Source organism: Vidua macroura, chromosome 6, assembly GCF_024509145.1.
Source record: "Vidua macroura isolate BioBank_ID:100142 chromosome 6, ASM2450914v1, whole genome shotgun sequence".
In the NCBI taxonomy this organism is placed as follows: domain Eukaryota; kingdom Metazoa; phylum Chordata; class Aves; order Passeriformes; family Viduidae; genus Vidua; species Vidua macroura.
In genome coordinates this window covers 36875166-36895859 of record NC_071576.1, presented here as the reverse complement: position 1 = coordinate 36895859, position 20694 = coordinate 36875166, and the positions used below count along the sequence as shown (strand labels likewise).

General features: G+C 41.3%; 1 protein-coding gene and 1 long non-coding RNA gene across 2 annotated transcripts in view; one reads left to right on the top strand and one right to left on the bottom strand.

Moving 5' to 3' along the window:
- The window catches only part of LOC128808995 (cytosolic phospholipase A2 epsilon-like), a 39601-nt gene that overhangs the window by 9380 nt on the left and 9527 nt on the right, over positions 1-20694 (bottom strand). The window contains exons 4-15 of the mRNA XM_053980687.1: positions 19381-19456; positions 8731-8867; positions 7814-7942; positions 7113-7153; positions 6509-6551; positions 5985-6048; positions 4861-5030; positions 4647-4736; positions 3863-3900; positions 2697-2832; positions 1111-1247; positions 571-796 (exon numbers count right to left, since the gene is read on the bottom strand). Coding sequence (XP_053836662.1) covers positions 571-796; positions 1111-1247; positions 2697-2832; positions 3863-3900; positions 4647-4736; positions 4861-5030; positions 5985-6048; positions 6509-6551; positions 7113-7153; positions 7814-7942; positions 8731-8867; positions 19381-19456 — 1287 coding nt within the window. The remainder of the gene's footprint in view (positions 1-570; positions 797-1110; positions 1248-2696; positions 2833-3862; positions 3901-4646; positions 4737-4860; positions 5031-5984; positions 6049-6508; positions 6552-7112; positions 7154-7813; positions 7943-8730; positions 8868-19380; positions 19457-20694) is intronic.
- Positions 11948-19379, top strand: LOC128808378 (uncharacterized). Its single transcript, XR_008437451.1, has 3 exons — positions 11948-12224; positions 18423-18472; positions 18576-19379. It is a non-coding gene; the product is annotated as an uncharacterized LOC128808378 (long non-coding RNA).

Below are 20694 nucleotides of genomic sequence, written 5' to 3'. Positions count from 1 at the left end.
CCTCACTACCCTCATAGTGAAGAATTCTTCCTAATACCTAATCTAAACCTACCCTCCTTGATCTTAAGGCCATTTCTCCCTTGTTCTACCACTACATGCCCTTGTGAATAGTCCCTCTCCAACCTTCTTGTAAGTCCCTTTTAGATTCTGTGAGGAATAAATTAAAATATGTTCATAGTGTAAGTTTCCTGTTATTTCTTTTCATTCCCATTCTTTCTGTACCAGAGGAGGTACCTTCTGTGAGGTTAAGATCCATATAATACAGCTAACAAACATAATGAATGCCAAGGCACATGCTTTAAGCATCTATATGAAAAACAAAGCAAAAAGCCTATTTTGCATAAGGGTGATCAAACACTGGCATGTCTTGCCCAGAGAATTTGTGGAGTCTTCAACTGTGGAGATATTCAAAGCCCATAGTTCAGGGTAGCTGGCCCTTCCTAATCCTGCTTGGACAAGATGAACTCCAGAGGTCCCTTCCAATCTCAAGTAGTTTTCGATTTACTGTCTTTCCTCACTGCTGTATTCACTAGATATTCAAATCTGAAGAGAAAGGTGCTGTTATTGTACCTTATCATGTAACATGGTTTCAATGATGAGTCCCCATAGATCTGTGAAACACAGCTGATGTCCTTCCTGTTTCCTCTGGTGCAACTCTTCCAAATAGTATTTCAGACGATCAGGGGCAAAACAAGTAACAAACTTATTTTTAAGTACATGCTTTCGGGCATCGTTGAGGGTTTCCTTGAGATCCTTTTGGGACCAGTCAGGATCTTCATACAAGTTTGACATGGTCCTAAAAAAACAAACAAACAAACAAACAAACAAACAAAAACCCACAAGGAAAAGTGTGAGCTCTGAAGCACAGTTTTGGGAAGTTATGGAGGCTTGTGTATTATGTCTTCATTTATATGAAAAAACATCATGTGTTTGATTCTATCCACATATTTAATTAATTGCAAATGTGGTAAAATACCCACTGAAAGAAACAACAACAAAAAAGCCACAGCAGAAAAAGAAAGCCTTTTCTTGATAGTCAAGCTCATATAGCTCAATATCACTCCTTGATGTCAATTATGAAAAATTCCTATGTTCTTATCTTGGTCTTACCATGTTGTTCCAGATAGACCAGTGATATAGGAGACACAGTCCAAGACATTCATTTCCTGCACACTGAGGAGGTGAGCATACAGGGCTGTCAGAGCTCTGGTTCCACCTCCCGTTGTCATGATTGCCACCACAGGTACCTGTTCAATCCCAAAATACACATGTTTATTGACAGATCTGAGAAGGGACAGAGACATCCCTGAGTAGAAGGAGAAATTTACAACACTGCTAAAGTAGTGAAAACATGCCACCAGTCCAATGTGAAGAAAAACCTGAATTAATAATGAGGCATGTAAGGAGTAAGAAATACTTCATATTTTCTTCTGTCAAGCAGCTCTGCAATAGAACATGAAATCCATTATCACATTATTAGTGCTCTGTTTGAAAACCATTACACAGAGCAGCAAAAAATTAAAGTGGTACCTTCTTTCATCTGAATTAGATTATTATCAGACCAGAATAAATCAGTGGTGTCTCACTGTTTCCATGTGAACAATAATAATTTCTCTTTTCCTGAAGTTTGCTGAAATTACTGAACAGTTATTCCACAGGCCATACTAGAAATGTCATGACTGATGGATTTAAGAGCACAGGCAGTTCAGAACCCCTGAAACCAGAAGCTGGTGACACCATTCCTTTTTAAAGCTTTTAGAGGGACAGAGAAACCATGCTCACTCCACCTACCACATATGTATATACAGTACTAGATATGCAAGTGAGCTTGCTTCTGTGATCATACAGAAATCCAAGGACTGGCAGTCTTAGAAACAGAATTAATTCATAAACATGAATTGGCTTCGTTAACAGTAAAGATTGCTCCTGTGCATTGGAGTGAATTAATGTCACGTACAAATCAGAAGAATATAGAGAGATTGTATGTTCTGCAGGGAAGTATGGGCTCTACCTCTGAGGGGACTGGAATGACCCATGGCTTAGTGCTGGCATTGAAAGGCAAAGTCTTGTGTCTGAAAGGTCCAGCTGTGCAAGAAAAGCTGAACTCAGTTTAGGTCAAAACAAGAAAAATTTATCATGTCTGCATTTGAGTTTAGGCTTCACACTCCAGTCATTGGTGCATAATTAAAAAAGAAGAGAAACCTGATTTTCCCCTGCCTTAAAATTTCTGTTATCAATCCTGTTTGCTGAGCAAGAACATGCTGAGCAGATGAAATCAGACTGGCAGCGTGCTATGTTCACACAACAGGAACCTAAATGGTGGCACAAAGGATACACAAAATAAAATCCAGTTTTAACCGTGAGGGAATGAAGTGCTGAATCCACAGTTCAGATCTGGTCAAAAAGAAACTTTGGCCTTGGTTCTGAGGGCACCAAGCCCTTCTCTACATTGTGGGCCAGACTGCTACTGAACACAAGGCTAGATTGCCTAGTTTCAGGGCTACAGGCCTTTTATTCATGTTTATGATGAGTACTCATTTCTTCCCTAGAACAGAGAAAATAAGTCAGCCACTGAGAAAAGAACTCAGCTGTAGCCTGTACATGAAAATACAGGGTTTCCAAACAAATGTGCCCATCAATACTATGTTTTGACACTTATCTGTGCAGAAAGCAGAGAATAATTATGTCTCAGATACCTCATCATCCTGCAAATCCTCCTCCAGGTGGAGAACGTCCTTCAAAGCAGCTGCAACCACCTTCTTCCTCTTGCGAATGAAATCCTGTTCCTGGGCACACAGATCAAACCCCAGGCGTACGTCTAGGTCTTCCTGGCTGGAGCAAGGATCAGGTATTATACATCACATTTGTAGCCTAAGGCAGCATTTAAATTGCTTTACTTCATAAATAGACATGCCTTCACTACCAGGTCTATATAAAGCAAAGGAGGAAGATATTAAATTTTCTGGTTTTTTCTTAGAGAAAAACAGTCCATCTGCCTTTGAAATGAAAAGATTTTATTTTTTTTTCTCCCTGACAAAGATGCCTGGAATTAAATATAGCTACAAATAATAGCCGTTCCTTTTCAGACATAAATCCAGAAGCCTGCAGAGGGCAGTGTTTCAAAGGTGGATTTTAAAAGTGCGAACTTCCACTGATATCTGTGAAACGTTCTACTGAAGTTGTATATTTACATGATCAGATGTTCTTTTGGTACTTATAAGCACTACATTTGTGGTTTGAAAGCTGCTATGAAAATCTTGCATAGGCTTCTAAGGAAGAAGTTTTTAAATGACAGCTGTAAACTGCATTTATATTTCATAGCATATTTACTGAAAATAAACAGCATGATGGAAAAAGCATCTGCTTTTCTGGAAGTTCTCTTCTGTTACAATATGGAACATAATGTAACATATCCATCTTATAAATTTTACTAAGGCCTGAACAATATTCCAAAACACACAGTGTGTTTCCTTGGTTTAGAAATAAGCAATCACTTCACTGAATTTATTTGCACTTATGTCTTTGAGTAGACATCAAAACAATAAATACAAGTACATTTATTATTTCAAATTTGTTTCACATCTTAGAGTACATGTATGTATACCATATACCTATATGTATACCATACACAGTATGAATAGAAAATTGGTGTGTTCTTTATAAGACCTTTTCTTAACTCCCAGTCCCATTATAAAAACTCCATTGCTGCAAATCTTTGCATTCTGTATTGAGTATATTTTATTTTATAGTCTGAAATGAGGATGGACCAGCATTCAGGACAAAGGCAGTAACAAAGGGATTGGAACTTGATTTACAACTATCTAAATCGAAAGAACCAAGGGGAAAACCACAGGTGTCTTACCATTTTTTCACCTTCAGAAGCAAATCAAATTTTCTGTGCTGAAAATTGAAAAGGTAAAATGATGACTATTGATATTTTGTTTAAAATAGTCCCTTTCCCCCACTCAGACTGAGACATAGATCTTTTGGGTCATCATTACACCTACAAAACTCTGAATCTCAACTAACTGAGATCTCTTCTCAATATTTCAATAGTAACCAGAGATGTGCACTGATTTAATAGTAGACTTTAGCACACTGTCATCTGTAGGCCACATGTTATCTCTCTCATAAAACTCAGTGTAGCTTGCCTGGTACTAGTTAGCTACACAAATAAATACCAGAAGAGCTGCTACAGCTCACCTCCCTGGAAGGATCCCCCACTGAAGATGGGTATTGAAACCAGAGCTTCTCACATAACAATGTCAGATACAAGGGGAAGCCCGAGAGGCTGAGCACCCCACGCTTGTAGCTCGGGTTTGCTTCCTGGGGCAGTGTGCCTGGCTGCAGCCTTACCACTCTGTCCTAGTGGCACCCAGTCACCTCCAGCTTGGTTAAGTACATGGACAGTATAAGGACCATGAGCAACAGCTTAGATATTTTTCTTCTTCCTCCTTTTCCCATGGATTTCCCATTTTATTTTGCTCCAAATAATTCACTTCACTATGCATTGCCCTAGGTGGGAGGGAGGTTAGAAAACAACTGTCTCTGTAAAAAGAGAAGTGGCCCTTGGCTTCTGCTTCATGCAAATCAGAAAGAATTTGAAAAAGCTTGCAAAGGTTTCCCCACGGCCAGCAGACACTCACCTCACCAACTACTTCCCGCTCAGAGGGGAGTGACTTCAGAGGGATTGTCAAGGGGACACTTCTCCTTGGTCCACATGACATGCAAGCACACTGAAAAGGAATATGGAGTGCTTTTTGGTTAGAATAGAAATGTTCTCCTCTTGCTCCCTCCTCATACATAAATATCAGGTCACAGAACTGTCTGTGTTGTCTACCATGTTCTGGGGTAACGTACAAAGGTGGGAAGCCTCCTCTTCTTTCTGAGTGCAACATCCAGGGAGGGTTGCTTGTATCTGGCATAGTGGAAGAAAGTGGGATCTGGGAGAGGGGAGTGGGAGTCACAGCCCACTGAAACTGTCTGAGTTTCTTCAAAGGATCCTCTCACTGTAAATGTTAGCTCATTCTCTAAAACAATGAGATAAAATACATACACAAAATTACGTATAATTGTAAAAAAAAGAGAGAGGGGAAAAAAAGAAGCAAAAGGTAGCTTTGAACAAATTCCTTCTCCTCTTCCTTTGTATTCAGAAAACTATCTTCTAAAAGTGATCCAAACCCCAAACATTTCAGGTGATTGTATCATTATAATGTGCTGAGCAAGAAGTCAGATGGGAACGTGACACGGATGGAACTGAATTTTAGATGGCTGCTTTTCTGTTGCAGTTTCATCATGACACAGTGAATACAAACAGGTACTTTGCATGGTAAATCATCCTCACCCCAGGCCAAATAATGAGCTGAAGAAGTTCTCAGTCCCCTAAAATAAAATCTGACTATTATGAGCAGCAGATGACCCTATTTATATGAATAGTTCAGCTAATCCTGCCAGTGTGCATTATGCATGCTCTGAGATTGCCTACCAGATCCAGCCCCTCAGGGGATGTGGGCAGAGGAGCTTCTAGATTCTGAATCTTGACCAGGGTCAGGCAGGAGCCAGCTGCTGAGTGGCTAACCCCTGCAAAAAATGAGGTGTTTCTGTGCACATGCATAAGTTGAAGTGACAGAGATCCTGAGCAAGGTTAATGCTATAATATAATACCTGAGGAATTAAGCTTCTTCAGGGTTTAGCAGTACTGCAGCAGAGGTTTGCAGAATCTCATCTTGGGTTTTAGATACCTTCTGTATAATCATCTGATTCTAGTTGTTTCTAGTCTGGCACAAGTCTCCCCATGAAGTCAGAACCCTGAGCCTATACCTGCTGCAGGACTGGTGGCATTCCCTACTGCAAATTTAGTACAAATTTTGTACAAATCGCCTTAAATGATCAATTAAAGCCTTAGTATTTTGCTGATGCAATGTCCAGGGCTTGTTAGAGACAGTAATATCACCAATATTTATTTTAAGAAGTAATAATCTTACCTGAGAAACGCTTCTTTTGCCTCCTGCTGTCCAAGTGAACTTCCAAACAGGCTTCTTCACGACACTACGGTAGGTGTGATGAGGACAGAGAATTAGGTAACTCATCCAGCCATCTCACCACCAGTGCTGGTAGATGTTGAAAGGATCATTGTAGGAAAGGTTATTGTTTGAATGGGGGGTGCAGCTGTGTTGGACACTTTTGCCAAACACAGTGAATGTGAGAATTACGTTATTTATACATGGGAAGATGGTGTTATGCTAAACACTCTGAAAATTGTCATTTTCAATGGAAGCAGACAAAATAAGGGAAAATTATAATAGTCTGAAGGCTTGCTAAGACCATCCTATTCTCTTTAAAGATAAAGCTCCTAAGAGAAAGTATCACTAAAGAATGAAGACTTGCAATGTTTCCCTCACTGACATTATAGTCAGCTGTAGTAAGGAATGATGTGGGAAAGAACACAAAAAAAAAAAAAAAAAAAAAAAAAAAAAAAAAAAAAAAAAAAAGCAAAACATTATTTTACCACTATTGCCCCATTTGTGATGATGGTTTCAGGAGAACCCTGTCTGGAAAATAAGAACAAATAATATATATTTATAAACAATACATTCTGGATACTGTCCTGAATAGGACACATTATTCTCTCTAAATTTTTTATTACTATTATGTTCTTTGCTCCCTCTCATTATTTCTGTAAGTATACTCCCTTGACACTAGATGCCACATAATGACCCAGCAGAAATTATTAAATTGCTGTAGGGCACCTGGAAAGTCCTTGCAACAGCCTTAGTAGCACAAGCACGACACAAGCTGGTTAGCAACATTCTCCTCAGCCATGACTTTCCCAGAGAACACTGTCCAGTAAAACTGCAGACTTACTGCAGTGGGGTTTGCCAGCCAACTGTGAACTATGTAAGTCAAAAATCTTAAGAGAAAGCCACAGAATTAAAAATTCTCAACTCTTTTCCACATCGTGGCATTTTCCATTTCATATAATGATTTTTTAATGCACATGTTAAGTCTGGAAAAACTTGTCTCTGGCTGTTAAGGTGGTACTGGATCTAGAAAAGGTTTCCCTGCACTAATGCATAACTCCAAGCTACCAATAGTAATGGGGTTTTACTCACATGGTCTCCAACACAAACTCAACTTCCAGCTCCTCCTTCCCCTGAAAATAAAAAATATAGACGCTGTCTCAAGTAGCACATGCAGAGGTTTTCAAAGTGACCTTAATTTTTGCAAGCACCGTGTCCTTTACATTTAATAAGTAAAAATATTCTGTTTTGTACTTGCTATTATCAGCATTAAAGGACAGAGGCAGCTTTTTCTTCCCCAAGGAATTCAATTGTACTTGAAGAACAAAGGGTGTTCAGTGCTTATAAATCTCCCTAACAAACCTATTTCACACTTTCTTCTCTGCCAGCTTCCATGTGCTGAACATGATATGCTAAGGCTTAGTGTTTAGGAAAATATTGTGGAAACAGGCCATTTCCCTGTGCTTGCATTGTTTTGGTTTTTATAGTCTTTGTGAGGATTACATAAAATGTTATTTTCTATCAGATTATTGAAAGTGCAAAGCTTCCCTAAAATTGCATCTACTCTGGGGCTTGCAAATTTGGCTGTGACCTGTGCCAAAGGAAACCAACAGGAATTTGAGAAGGCCATCTACTTTGTCACTAATGTGCAGTTTTCAGGATGCTAATAAATTTTGCTAAATCTTTACCACCAAGCTGCTCCTGGAGGTAAAACCAGAAGAGAGAGTACATCTCTTTAACAGAGGGGAGAGAATAGACATCAAGCTGTACTAAATGTCTCACCAAGTTCTTACCTCTGGGGTTAGTGGGAATGCTGTAAGAACTCTTTCCCCAAGGGGGATTTTAGCTACATCAAAAAGCACAATTGCACGGTCATCATCATGAATGATGTCATCATCAGAAACAGTAATTTCCAGAACATTCTAGGAAAAGAAATGAAAAATATCTAATTCACTAGCATGTATGACATAAAAGAAATATGACATTCTGCAGCTCTTCCAGGCTTAGCGTCTGCTTTACAGAGAGGAAATAGAAAATAATTGATGAAAAAGTGTGAGAAGGAAGAGCAAGAAAGCAAGTATAAAGAACCAGGTCTTAGTCTTATCAATTAAAGCTGAACTGACATCTCTTTTGGGTCAGCTGTTATGCTTTTAAGTAGATCTCATAAAAAATGCAATCTTCTAGGGAGGAATATGGATTACCAAAAGTCCTATATTGCTTCATATCAGCAGGGGCAATAGAGATTAGTTCATATCAATGATCACCCTTCTAGATGCTTGGACATTCTGCTTTCAGCCACCTGTTCACAGGTATTTGAGTCTAGTTCAATTATCAGCAGCAAACTGAGTAAAGATTTTAATCATACTAGAATTTGGCATCATCTCCTGCCATTACTTCATGTCTTTTCAGAAAAAGATGTGGTTTTCTGTTGCAGTGTAATTATATATTTTCATTTCAGTTTCTCTGAATTGTCACTGTCAGGGGTCCCATCAGCCTTCCCCGAGGAGGTCAGACTCTCATTACCCATATGTAAATAACAACAACTATCTGTTAGGAGTAAATTGGATTCCAGCAAAGCCAGAATTGCTTTGCTTCAGCTTGTGTGGGGAATTTTAAGTAAACTCAGAAATCCACTAGAAGATATTTCTACTTTAGGGGTTTTGGGCTAAACTGAGAGACAGTGCGCAGAGAGAGTTTTTGGGTTGTTTACCTTGACTTTTCTCTGTATCCGGAAGTAGAAAGTTTCATTCCACACAGGATTTCTGCAGTTTTTGATGGTTTTGGTGTGGAATATTTCATCTGAAGCTGTTGGTAACCAGAGCCTCACATAGCAATCGGATTGGCTTACTGTAGAAACATAAGCACAAACTATCAGGCAGAGGAGGCACGATACAAGCAGTGGAGACACTGAAGTGTTCTATAGCTTAAACATGGGTGAGAGATGGCCAGTTCTTTCTGATAAACATTGGCCAAACCAGTAAGATAGAAATCAGACAGCTGCATAAAATTAATTTGTTCATCTCAACACTATTTTTTATAAGCAGCATATTCAAACAATTATGCATAATCTTATGCATTCAAAGAAAAAATACAATCCTAGGTAGCAAATAGAACAGTGTGAATATTCAGAAGTCTTGTATTGTTCCATATTAAGAAAATTTGGCAGGCGAAACTGTGACAGAGGCAGCAGAGCATTAACTTCAGACCCTGAGAGGGATTGCACATAAATTGTCTCTGTAGCAACCAAACTTTGTGAGAAATATTAAAAGAATCAGGTTTAAGTCTGATTCAGATAGTAGATGTCTGACATATCTGGTTATTAACTCTTTATGACAGAAAATTAATTACTCCAGTGACCTTGATCCTGGTCTCCCTAGGCGGGGTAGGAAGGGAGAGGCCTTCCAGCAGTTCAATTGCTGCTTCAAGAGCTCAGTAGGAACTGGAGCCATTTCCTGGTGTTTGCTGATGCTTGAAAGACCAGGAATCTAATTCCTACTTCACATCCCTTCCCAGGAAAAGTGAAGTGGCAGAAAGGATTTGCATCTTGTGGATGGAGGGAGTGGAGTGACACTGCACTTGCTCTAAGTTACCATCTCCCATAAATCCTGAAGTGAACACCAAAGAGATTCCCAGACCTTGGACAGGAACTTTTCCAGTGGCAGCTAGAAGGGTTGATCCATCCTGTTCTGTAAACACAGGCTTTTGCCAGAAAAGAGGAGGAGTCTGGTGCCGTGGCAGTGAACAGAGAGAACCACCTCACGGGCAGGGAGAAGAGCACCTACTATCTGTAAGCATGGTGCAGGTCTTGAGTCAGCTCCTCAAGGTTAGAAGTGAGTTCATCCCCATGTTTTTCTTCAGGATACATTGCTTTGGGATATTTTGCCTAAAAATAAGGTGTTGCCTGAAATCCAGAGACCCTGTGCCTGCGACATCCTCAGGGGAGGATGCCTGTCAATTAGGGAGATCCCCATGTAACACTTCACGCTGAATTTTGAAGGAATTTCTTGACACTGCCAGGAATTTTCTCTCTAGAAGGTAGTAGATTGCCTGTCTTTGAAATTATTTCCACTGACAATGTTTCAGAGTCTCAGATTTTAACATAATGGAGGTGACAGGATAATATGTTGACTTTGGCAATTACTAGTACAATATGTAATTTACTAGGAGTGGGATGGCTGTGCTTGCTGATCTTTCTGATAATTGAAAGTCCTGCCCTCACTGTGTTGCCTGACAGCCTGCTGAGCTGTGATGTACTCACCCTGATAGATGGTATCACTGCCTCTGATCTAGAGCCTGTACAATAGCCAAGAACTAAATGTGGCTTCAGGGCATCTGGACCATCCCTCCTCTCATTAATGCACACACAACTGCCAATCTCAAGTGTATCAAAAACATGAATCCAGCATCTCCAAAACTGCCAAAGTGGATGAGGGGGATGCAATTCAGAAATTAACATTTCTGAACTGATTTAAGACATAATTTCTCTCCCTTTTAGTTTCTAGCTATCACAGAGTGCATGAAGGTCACATTTCTGTATTTTTGCTGTACTTGCAAAGGCACATTCTTTTCCTTTCTCTTTCTTCAAGAAAACCAAAATGGTCTTGAAAACCAAAATGCTTTGCCCTTATTTTAAATTTCATTTTTTCATCACACACTGTATAAAATAAGATTTGTGATAGAACTGAGAAAGCTGGCAGTACGAAAGCTCTGAGACAACCATGAATGGACAGCTGCAGGACTTATGAATAACTTTTGTTACTGTTTTATCTGGAATTTACTGATTTTCTGGAGTGTTTTCTTTGGCAAAATATCTTCTACTTTCTAAAATTACTGTTCAGTATGTGTATTGATTTCATAAATATTTATGTAAAATCAGCTATTGAAAATTCCTTGTCAAACTGATGAAGTACAGGATAGATACATGGAAAGTGAGGTGGATTAAAAACTGGTTTAACCAGCAGGATCAGGTGACTGTGGTTGGCAGCACAAAGTACAGTTGGAGGCCAGTCTCTGCTGGTGTACCCCAGAGGCTGATAGTGGAGCCAGGGCTGTTTAACATCTGTATTAACAATGTGAGTGATGAGACAGAGGTCAGCTTCAGCAAGTCTGCAGGTGGAGCAAAACCTGGGGGAGTAGTTGACACCCCAGAAAGCTGCGCTGCCATTCAGAAGGACCTGTGCAGGTGGAAGGACCAGACCAACATGAGCCTCATGAAGTTCACTGAGGGAAATGCAAAGTCCTTTACAGGAGGAGGCAAAACCCCAGCACCAGGATGGGCTGAGGGCTGACCAGCTGCACAGCAGCTCTGCAGAGAGACATCTGCGCATGTTAGTGGACAGCAGGTTGAACATAAGCCAGTGAGTTGTCCTTGTGGCAAGTGAGGCCAACAGCCTCCCGAGCTGCATCAGGAGTGTTGCCAGCAGTTGGAAAGGTGGTCCTTCTTCTCTGTTCAGCACTGACAAGGCCACATCTCTGGGATCCCTGTCGCATCCCGGACTCTGGGTTTAGGTCGGGGTTCTAGTGCATCTTAGCAAATTCTGTGTACCCCCATGTATTCCCCGGGTTTCCCCCCCCGCCCCGCAGTACCCGGTTCCCGAGTTGCCTTACCACGCAGGCCTGCCTCCCATCCCCCCTGTGTCTTCCTGTGGGTCCTTTCCTGCTGTTATCCCTCCCCCGTGGCCGGGGCCGCCCCGGACCCCCGGTGCCGCCCCTGCCGCCTCCCCATTGGCTCCTGCCTTCCACACCACACCCCCATAGCCCCGGGAGTGCCCCGGGCCCCGGCACCGCCCCTGCCGTGTCCCTATTGGCTCCCCGGGCCACGCCACGCCCCAGGACCGCCCCAGTGCCGTCCCCTACTGCGTCCCTATTGGCTTCCCCAGAGCACATGACACCGCCGCTCCACCCCCTATAAAATCCCCCCACAGCCGAGGCCGGGCGGCCATATTGTCCAACACTGGGGTTGAGGCCCCATCAATAAGATGCTCTCAGCTCCTGCCGCGGGGAATTTGGTCCTTCCTTCACCCCCTTTATTGAGGATCCTCGCGCGCAGCGGTAGAAGTAGCCGACCCACCTTCCCGGGGTGTGCGGCGCCTGGGACCAACGGCGGGACCAGGACCGGAGGAGCCGCAGTGCCCCACTGGGCACGGTGGCTGCTCCGGACCTGGGAGAGACACCAGAATGCCGCAGTTCCCCAGTACAAGAGTGGTAAGGATGTGCTGAAGTGATCTGAACAAAGAAGTCCAGAAAGGGAATGGGGGAATGGATCATTTGCTCTGTGGGGAGAAGCTGAGAGAGCTGAGACTCTTCAGCCTGAAGCAGAGAAAGCTTACAGAGTCTTATCAGTTTCTGTAAATACCTGATCAGGGGAGAGGAAAATAAATTAAGTCTGAGTCAGACCCTCCTCCATGGTGCCCAGTGAAAGGTAAAAGGACACAAACCAATATACAGGGAATCCCACTGAAACATAAGTAAGAATTTAATTTTTATCTTGACATTGTAAACACCACCACACACTGTCACAAATTGCCCAGAAAGGTTGTGAAGTCTCTACTCTTGGAGATGTTCAAAACCCAAATGAATATGGCTCTGAACAACCTACTGAAGCCAATCCTGTTTATGGCAGCGGTCTGGACTACACAATCTCCAGAAGTGCCTTCACACCTCAGCCACTTTGTGTGATTCTGCTGTAACAAGGCTAGTGGGTCACAGACAAATAAATTACATAATAGTGTTAGTAACTCCTGTATGTAAAATTTGGCTTTGAAGATGGGGTGAGATGATACCACTAGGACAAAATACATTCTCTTCCTGTGAAGAAAGGGGACTACGCCACACCTGGTTTTGCCACAATTCATCTACAGTCCCTACCAATGTGAAGAGGTTATTGTTTTCCATAGGATTCCTGTGATTTTCTATGTTTTCCTTTAATCTGACAGACAGTATTCCCATGCTGTGGTTCTAACTGAGCTTATGTAGAAGTGACAGTTCACTTGAACTGAGGCTAAACTGTAAGGCAAACAGTGAGATAAATAAAAAATAACAGGATAGTTGAATGTCTGCTGAATACTATGATGATCATGATAACATTCTTTTATGGGAGCTCTTGAAATGACTAATCACCTTACATTGCTCTCTCTTATCCCTGAAAAAAGTGTGCAGGAGAGCTACTGAAAATGTTCCAGTTTATTCATTGCTACCTGAGAACTAATACAAAAAAAATCTATTTACATTTTCTTCATGCTCCAGTTATAATGCAGTTGCTGGGCTTCATTAGCATTTCATGCCATGCCAGGCCCTTACTTCAGTGCAGGTGTTGCAACTTCCCTGATGACATAATGTCACCTTATGTGAATGCTGAGACGTCTGATCTCACAGTCTCTTTGAAAGTCAGCACTGTGACCCTGGTGTCCATTTCCAATTTGTAGCTTCTGATTCAATTTTTATGATGATGAGACTGCTTAAGACAGTCTTAGAGCTAAAGATCAGTTAAAAACACAAGACCAGAAGAAATAGTTCGGAACTGCAGCTACGTGTGCTACTCTGTGAGAGTACAGTCCTGTTAGGTGCACCTGAGATGAACCATCACGTGCTAAAATCACTCATCTCCATCACAGGTAAGGAGAAAATTACAGCACTGAAAAGCAAAGCATATAAGAAAAACTAGTCTCATAGGAACAATGAATGTAAACTACAAAATCCCATCTGTCCTGTTACTGCATTTCGTAACACCAAAACAAAGAATCGTTTTCTTCTAGTGAAATATTCTTCACCTGCACAGACAGGTTCTCCTTGAATCCTAGTTTACTACAGTTCACCCAAGAGGAGGAGGAGAGCTGCTCCCATTTCTCAATTGCTGGACATGATCTTTGGGAACATTCTCTCTCAGCAGCTTAGTACAATACAAACAGTATTAAGGATTTACCTCCTACTGCTATCTGAGAGGGGATTTGGACACAGCTAAGAGCTCTGCCACTATCCTGGTGCAACACTCATTTGTAAGCACAATATTGCTCTCTGTGGCTTACTTGTGGAAATAACAAAAGCTCATTGGTGAACTGTGCTTAATCAGTGATGTCTTTGACCAGGGATGAACAGAGTCCCCATGTGAATGAGCCCTTTACCCAGTCCAGCCATTTAAGTCAAGTGGCAAAGTAGGATTTTCTCCCTGGAGCAGATTCAGTGGGTGCAGTACCTGCTGCAGTCCCAGCTCAAAGTTTCATACCCTGGGTCACCTCTCCCTCCTGTGCCACTGTGCTCCCACTGGCACCCTGCTTTCCTGGGACAGAGCCATTAGTACCACCTGCACTAGCTGTAATCTCTCTAAATTTTTTTGCACTTATTTTCTGTAGCAAAAATAACCCTTAATATCTCTGGAGAATGACTCTGATTTGCAAAGGTTCCAAGTGTACTGTTGCAGAACTGACTCATTTCTTCTGAAGGGATAATATAAAAGCTTCCACAAAATAATTTCATAAGGACATAATTTCTTAGAGGACAAAGTCTCTGAGCTCCTCTTTTATAAATACGCGAGGTCTTTCTTCATTCAAAAGGTGAAAAACCAAAGGATGATCTGAAAACAGAAGGAAGAATTGAGGGAGAGGAGTGATTGTTCTGACATCCCAGCTAAGACTAAGAGGTTTGTTTCCACAGCTAAGAAAGTTTCCACATGTGTCTGTTTTCTACAGTAGAAAATATACCAGAGTGCAGTCACATTTCAGCCCAAGGCTAACTTTCCTACCTCATCTCCGACAGCCTCTTGATCTGGCAAGACTTCTCTCAGTAAAGTTACTGTGTCCCAGAAAAAAAGCACCTGTCAACCTGAAGCTCACTCCAGGTAATTTCTTACTGGGGCACAGAGCTCAAATTCACCTTTGCAGTCCAGGAAGAGCATCGCAAACACTCAGCACCAGTGAGGCTAAATGTGTTAAGCCAGACCTGACACCACCACTCTTCACCTCATCTGTGTTAATGAGCCAGAATGTGCACTCCAGCAGCAAAGGTCATCTCCTGGAACGTGGAATCAGCTGGTACCCATGTAGGCTGCCACAGTTTCAGAGAGCAGTACTGTCACAGAGACCTCTTTACTCAGGTCTTCAGGATTAGGTGAGATCCAGTGGAGTCCAGCAGAGTTTTGCTCTTTCACATGGCACTAAGTAGGGGTGGAGAGATGATGTAACTGCAAGTCTGTTCACCTGTGCTAAGGATCTGGAAGAGGTCTGCTTCCACTTCTGTTGCCTCACGGCAAATCCCCTCGCTTGGTGCCTGGGCTTCAGGCATACCAGATGAAGCAGATCCCCTCACTCATCCTCTGTCTGTGGAGCAGGGGCAGGATGTCAGCTTCAGCCACAGGGTTTAGGGGCTGCCATAAAATGAGTAAGCTCTAATGATGGTGAAAATGGGCCAGGCTGGGAGCTTGGTGCAGCTTTGTGTGGCCACCCAATAACTCATTTGTTTAAGGAGAGCTGCTGGAAGGTGTTGGAGAGCCTGTGCCGCCATGGTCCTCCTCTCCCATCACCCAGCTCCTTTTTCCATTCTTTTGGGAAACACTGGAAGGGGTGTCATTAGCAAGAAAAGAAGATAATACACCATTCCCCTGCCATCTCATCCTGACCACATATTCCTCCCACTCATGGGGAGTTCTGTAGAAGAAGCAACACCATTAACAGTTAGGAAACATGAGCTTTTTTAAAAGCCCTAGCACTGACTTCCAGCTGAGAAAGAGCAAATGGACACACCAATGACCTAAAAAGTCATTATTTTACCAAAGGCTGTATGCACTCTTGGACTGAGGAGGGGAATACCACTGCAAAACAGGCACCAGCCTGCAAGAGACTCAAACCTTAATGGAATTTGTTCTTTTCTAGTCCCCCCACCAGCTTCACAACCAAGCTGCATAGAGCGCTGGAGCCTGGTGATGACACTCAGTGCCTGCAGGGCAGCAGGATGAGTGCAAGTGATCTTATCTGGGTGCCTTTCTCTCTGTTGCCCACGGTGAGATCAGGGAGTGCCAGATATGTTTGAGTCCGACCCATGATTACTAATTGGCATAAAGGTTATTTAGGAGTACAGTGGAAAATAATTAGCGCAGGTTTGTCAAGAGCATTTGCATGGTAAGATAAGACAAGCCAGAAACCAATTATATGTAGCATGAAGCAGATGTTGGAGAGGAACATCACTCAAGTATAGAAGAGACCACAAAAAGGGTGGGATGAGAGCATTGATATGAAAGGGGCCAATTGGCCCATTCAGGAGGAGAGAACTGTTTTCCTTTCGCTTTAATTTTTTATTTGTGTGCCAAACTCTATCAGCATGTGTTGTCTACAGGCAAAGGTGTAACATCAGATTTCAGGATAAACTTGGATTTCATCCCAGGCTTTTGAAACACACATCCCATGGATCTTGAGGTGCATATTTTAAAAAAACAGCCAAAATTAAGTTGGGTGCATGTGACACTGAGGAATATCAGTGGAAATATACAGAAGTGGTGTTCCCTGAAGCCAGGATTTGGCAAGTAAGCCAAAGAAAAATGTAGAAACTCTATGACCAAACGACCTGATATGACTGCACTTGCAACAAACAGAGAAAAATCATGGAATGGAGCACTGCACATGCTGAAAAAGATGCAAAGACAGCATGCAGGTAGAAAGAGCAAGTCAGAAGTGGCTGCTCTTGATTGAAAAGATGGCTTGCTCCTGGATTTGATACAAGGAAACTGAAAATCTAGGGAAATCTGAAAAATGTTATTACAAAAATTGTCAGTCTTCTACAGATATCTCACAGTCAGATGGCATTTGTATTGTCAGGGTCTGCTGGCAAAACCCCAAGAGTGTGAAAGTCCTTTTTTCCCTAGCCTGGCAGCTGAAGAAAAGGTCTGGAATTCGTGAAGCCAAGTTTTCAGGGTTGTTTATTTCTTCTTATCTGTAATAGTTTCTCTCTGACCTGCCAAGGTCCGGCTAGTACAGAAGCCATGGCAGTCCACCCTGAGCTCCAGGCATCTCCCACATTATATACTCAAAATTATGTGTACCATGTTTACAGTTCCCATACCAATACCTAAAATCTATGCTGGACAGTGTGTCCCTATCCTAAACCAATAGAAAAGTGTCACTATCACACTGAGACATGGAGGACAAGAAGACTGAAGAAAAGGCTAGGGCACACCCAGATTCCTCTGTCTTGTACTCCTGAATTACATTCTAAAAAACCCCAAAATTCTACTTTTCCATCCTGTGTCAATTCCCCTATTACACTACTCAAACCCTTTTGGCTTGTAATTCCTCATATAAGGTTGGCAGCCTCTCCCATGGGCTAAAATCAAAGCCACAGGTATTTTTGACTTCTTGCCGAGGTCTCTGAGCCCCCTGCCAGCGTCTCAAGGCATCCAGGGCAGCCAAAGGGATGCTCTGGACTCTGACACTGTATCAGATGCTTTGATGAGTTTTCCAGGGGAAAGATCATATTGCTGAGAAAAGGCTAGGTAAATATCATTTTATTATTCTCATTAGCACACAGTAGCATGTCTAGTTATTTTAGTTTTCTGATACTTCAAATGCATTCAAATGTTAAAATAAAAATGCTAAGCTAAAAGAACATCAATATCAGTGCAAAATCAAGCACTTGAAAGCTACAATATATCTTTTTTGAATTGTTCTTAAGTTTTTAAATTCCAGAGTATCGCACTATTTTTCCTGTGAGACTTCAACTTCTTTGAAAGCAGAGATAGGTTGTTACTTAGTCAACAAAGAGCTATCTGATATTTGTTTATCTTCCTTGTTCAACAGCATCCTGGTCTACAGTGCTTCATTCTATGACATTCTTAAGAAACAGGCTCAAACAGGCTCACAGAGTAGCTGGGGAATTACTGACAGAAAGAAAAGAAAATTTTCTTCTACAGCTGGTCCCCAAGCCTTATTTACTGGCAATTAACAAAAGAATCTGAAAATACTTCCCACTGTCTCTAGGCCTTACCTAACATCTTAAATTAAAGTCTCTCTACAGTAGTAGGAGATCCAAAATGAGCACATCAGCTAAATAGATAAGAGAGAAACAAAATGTGTTGAAGAAGATACTCTATATTTTGTAGACAGGGCAACAGAGTCACAGAATGTTTTGATGTATAAATTTACCTAAGCTTCTTATGCAACAAGTCTGAACAGAGCTAAAAACTGAGCCCACATGTGTTGAGCTTTACTTCAGCAGTGTACATTTGATGCTAAGAGGAATTTTCAAAATGTCTACAACTCATTAAGTGAGACTTCTCAGAAATCTCCCTGTCCTCAGGATGGAGGACAAGGTCACAACTGTAACACTGTTTTCTGAGAATGCAGCATCATTTTACTTTGTGCAATCCTTTTGCATAAGCAGCTGAATCATGGTTCTTATCTGTCTCAATTTTCATTCTAGAACAAAGGTGATACTAAGAGAAATTAAATCAACAGTTCAGAGGAATGAAGGTGAGGTCTTGCACATGCATGCAGTGTTTCATAGCTCTCAAAAGGAATAAAAATTAATTTGACCTTTTCTTCTATGCTATAATATTTCTTCTATTTTCTGCAGCCTAATATTACAGACAATGTGAACAGAACACTTCTCTCCACTTGATTGGAATTTTGACAAGGGTGACATGCATGCTCTTGAAACACCAAAGTGAGTGAAATATGAAGAGATGGTGAGAAATTTTATCTGTAGGATTTTATGGCTTCAGCAACCTTCATCATGATCTCCCAGAAAGGAAAGAAAATGCAAAACAAGAGAAGGAAGAACAGTATGGTAAAGGGATATGCAAAACTGTATTATTAGTGGTGTGCCAAGTTCATGAGACACATGTAGGAATAGCAGGAGAAAATTCTCAAAGAAAAATCTCTGTGAATGTGAACCACAAGAAAAGGCTGTCCAAATAGCACACATTTGCAGAACTCTTTGCATGACAGCTGTAATGTACCATGTACCACAGTCCCCAAAAGATTTCTGTCCAACATCTTTCACTGGGGGGCAAGAGTCAGCTGATGTCATGATGCTCAGGATAACCAAAGAATTAAGAGGGACTGGTGTGTAAGTATTTCAGCTCTATATTCTATGCATTTGTCATGAACACGTTATATCTGTGTTAAAAACGGTGTTAAGGTATTTTCAAGCCCCTGAAACAGCCAACTTGTTAGATAAATAATATGGTAAAAAACCCAATAACCAAATAAACCTCTGAGATTGCAAATAGATAATCTGTGGCATAAATTGCCTTCAGCTGTGATTTCTTAGCTAGTATGACTTTAGTGTTTTGCATTTGTGCAATATCTAGCAGAAGAAGGAGCTAATACAGTAATTTGAGAATGATGTAACATCAATAAAGAAATCTGGTACTTACAAAAATCTGCCTGATGAGCATTTTTCAACTTTATGATTCTTACAGTAAGCAAGGAGTAAGGTGTCATTTCTTCCTGCTGAAAAAAATAACAAAGGAGATGCATCTTAAAGTTTTGAATAAATGTATTGACTGTAATACAACCAAACACTGAAAAGAACCAAGGTTCTGCTAAAGTTGCCTCTTCCAGGTGGCATCACATCAAAAATATAATAGGCAGCAAATTCACTTTCTTCACAAACTTCATTGACTCCTAAAGCCTGTAGCTAGCTAAGCACAAAGAGAAGGTATGGAAAGAGAGGATGAATAGGAAAGTTAAGATGGTGTAAATAAGCTGAAAAAGTTCATTTAGCTAGTAATATTAAATTGTACACACAACCATCAGCAGCTAATATGAAAACAGTGAATTCAGAAATCGGAGATGCTTCAAATTTGGCTTGCTATTGACCAGCAGCCTGTCTTGTGCTGTAGATAGAATCAAGGCCTATAAAAATTCTTCTTTTAATGCAGTGCTTGGATAATTGGAGAGAAGGGGGGTATTTTTATGTTTTCTTGCTTGTTTTTAAAATAATCATTTTCATGAGAGAGGGATGACTAAGGATGAGTGTTAGCACCTTAGGGAATGTCTCAGGACTACACAACACATTGCTTTGGACAAACACTCCGAGTTTGCTTTGTGAGAACAGAGGTTTTCCTTACCAATATGGTTATCTGATGGATAGACATGGAATAGTTTTGACTACAATCCTTAATTTCAAAGAAGGCTATCTCCAATTCCTTGTTGAAGGTGCCAGGCCTGACCATCTGGATCTGTAAAAGTTGTGACAATCACATATGCCTGATTGTTCTCTGAAGATGTAAGATCCTTCTCATCATGTCCCCTAACAGTAGTTAGAGCAAGCAGGATATCAGCAAAAAGAAGGAGAAAACAGACAATGCTTACTATGGCTGCAGCACAGGTGGTTACATTGATTTTCTGACTGTGGGAACAGTTGGGGAATATTTATCAAAACAGCTCAAGTTTATAGAAAGGAAAGAGAGTTGAACCATGATTGTACTAAAGAGACTGAATGCAAAGGGTAAATCAGCACTGGGGATGGCTCCCTCTCTCACTGTTTAGGAACAGAAGCAGAAGAAGGAATTTCAGATTGTATTGAGTAGTCAGCTCTGCAGTTGATGTATGATTATAGTAGTAACAGATCTTGTTAAATAGGAGTAACATAAAATGACTGCAGGATGAGGCTTTGCAGGGGAAAGAAAATGCAAACAGCCCTGAGGTCTGACTGCTGCGTGAAGAGCTTTAATCTGCATACAAAT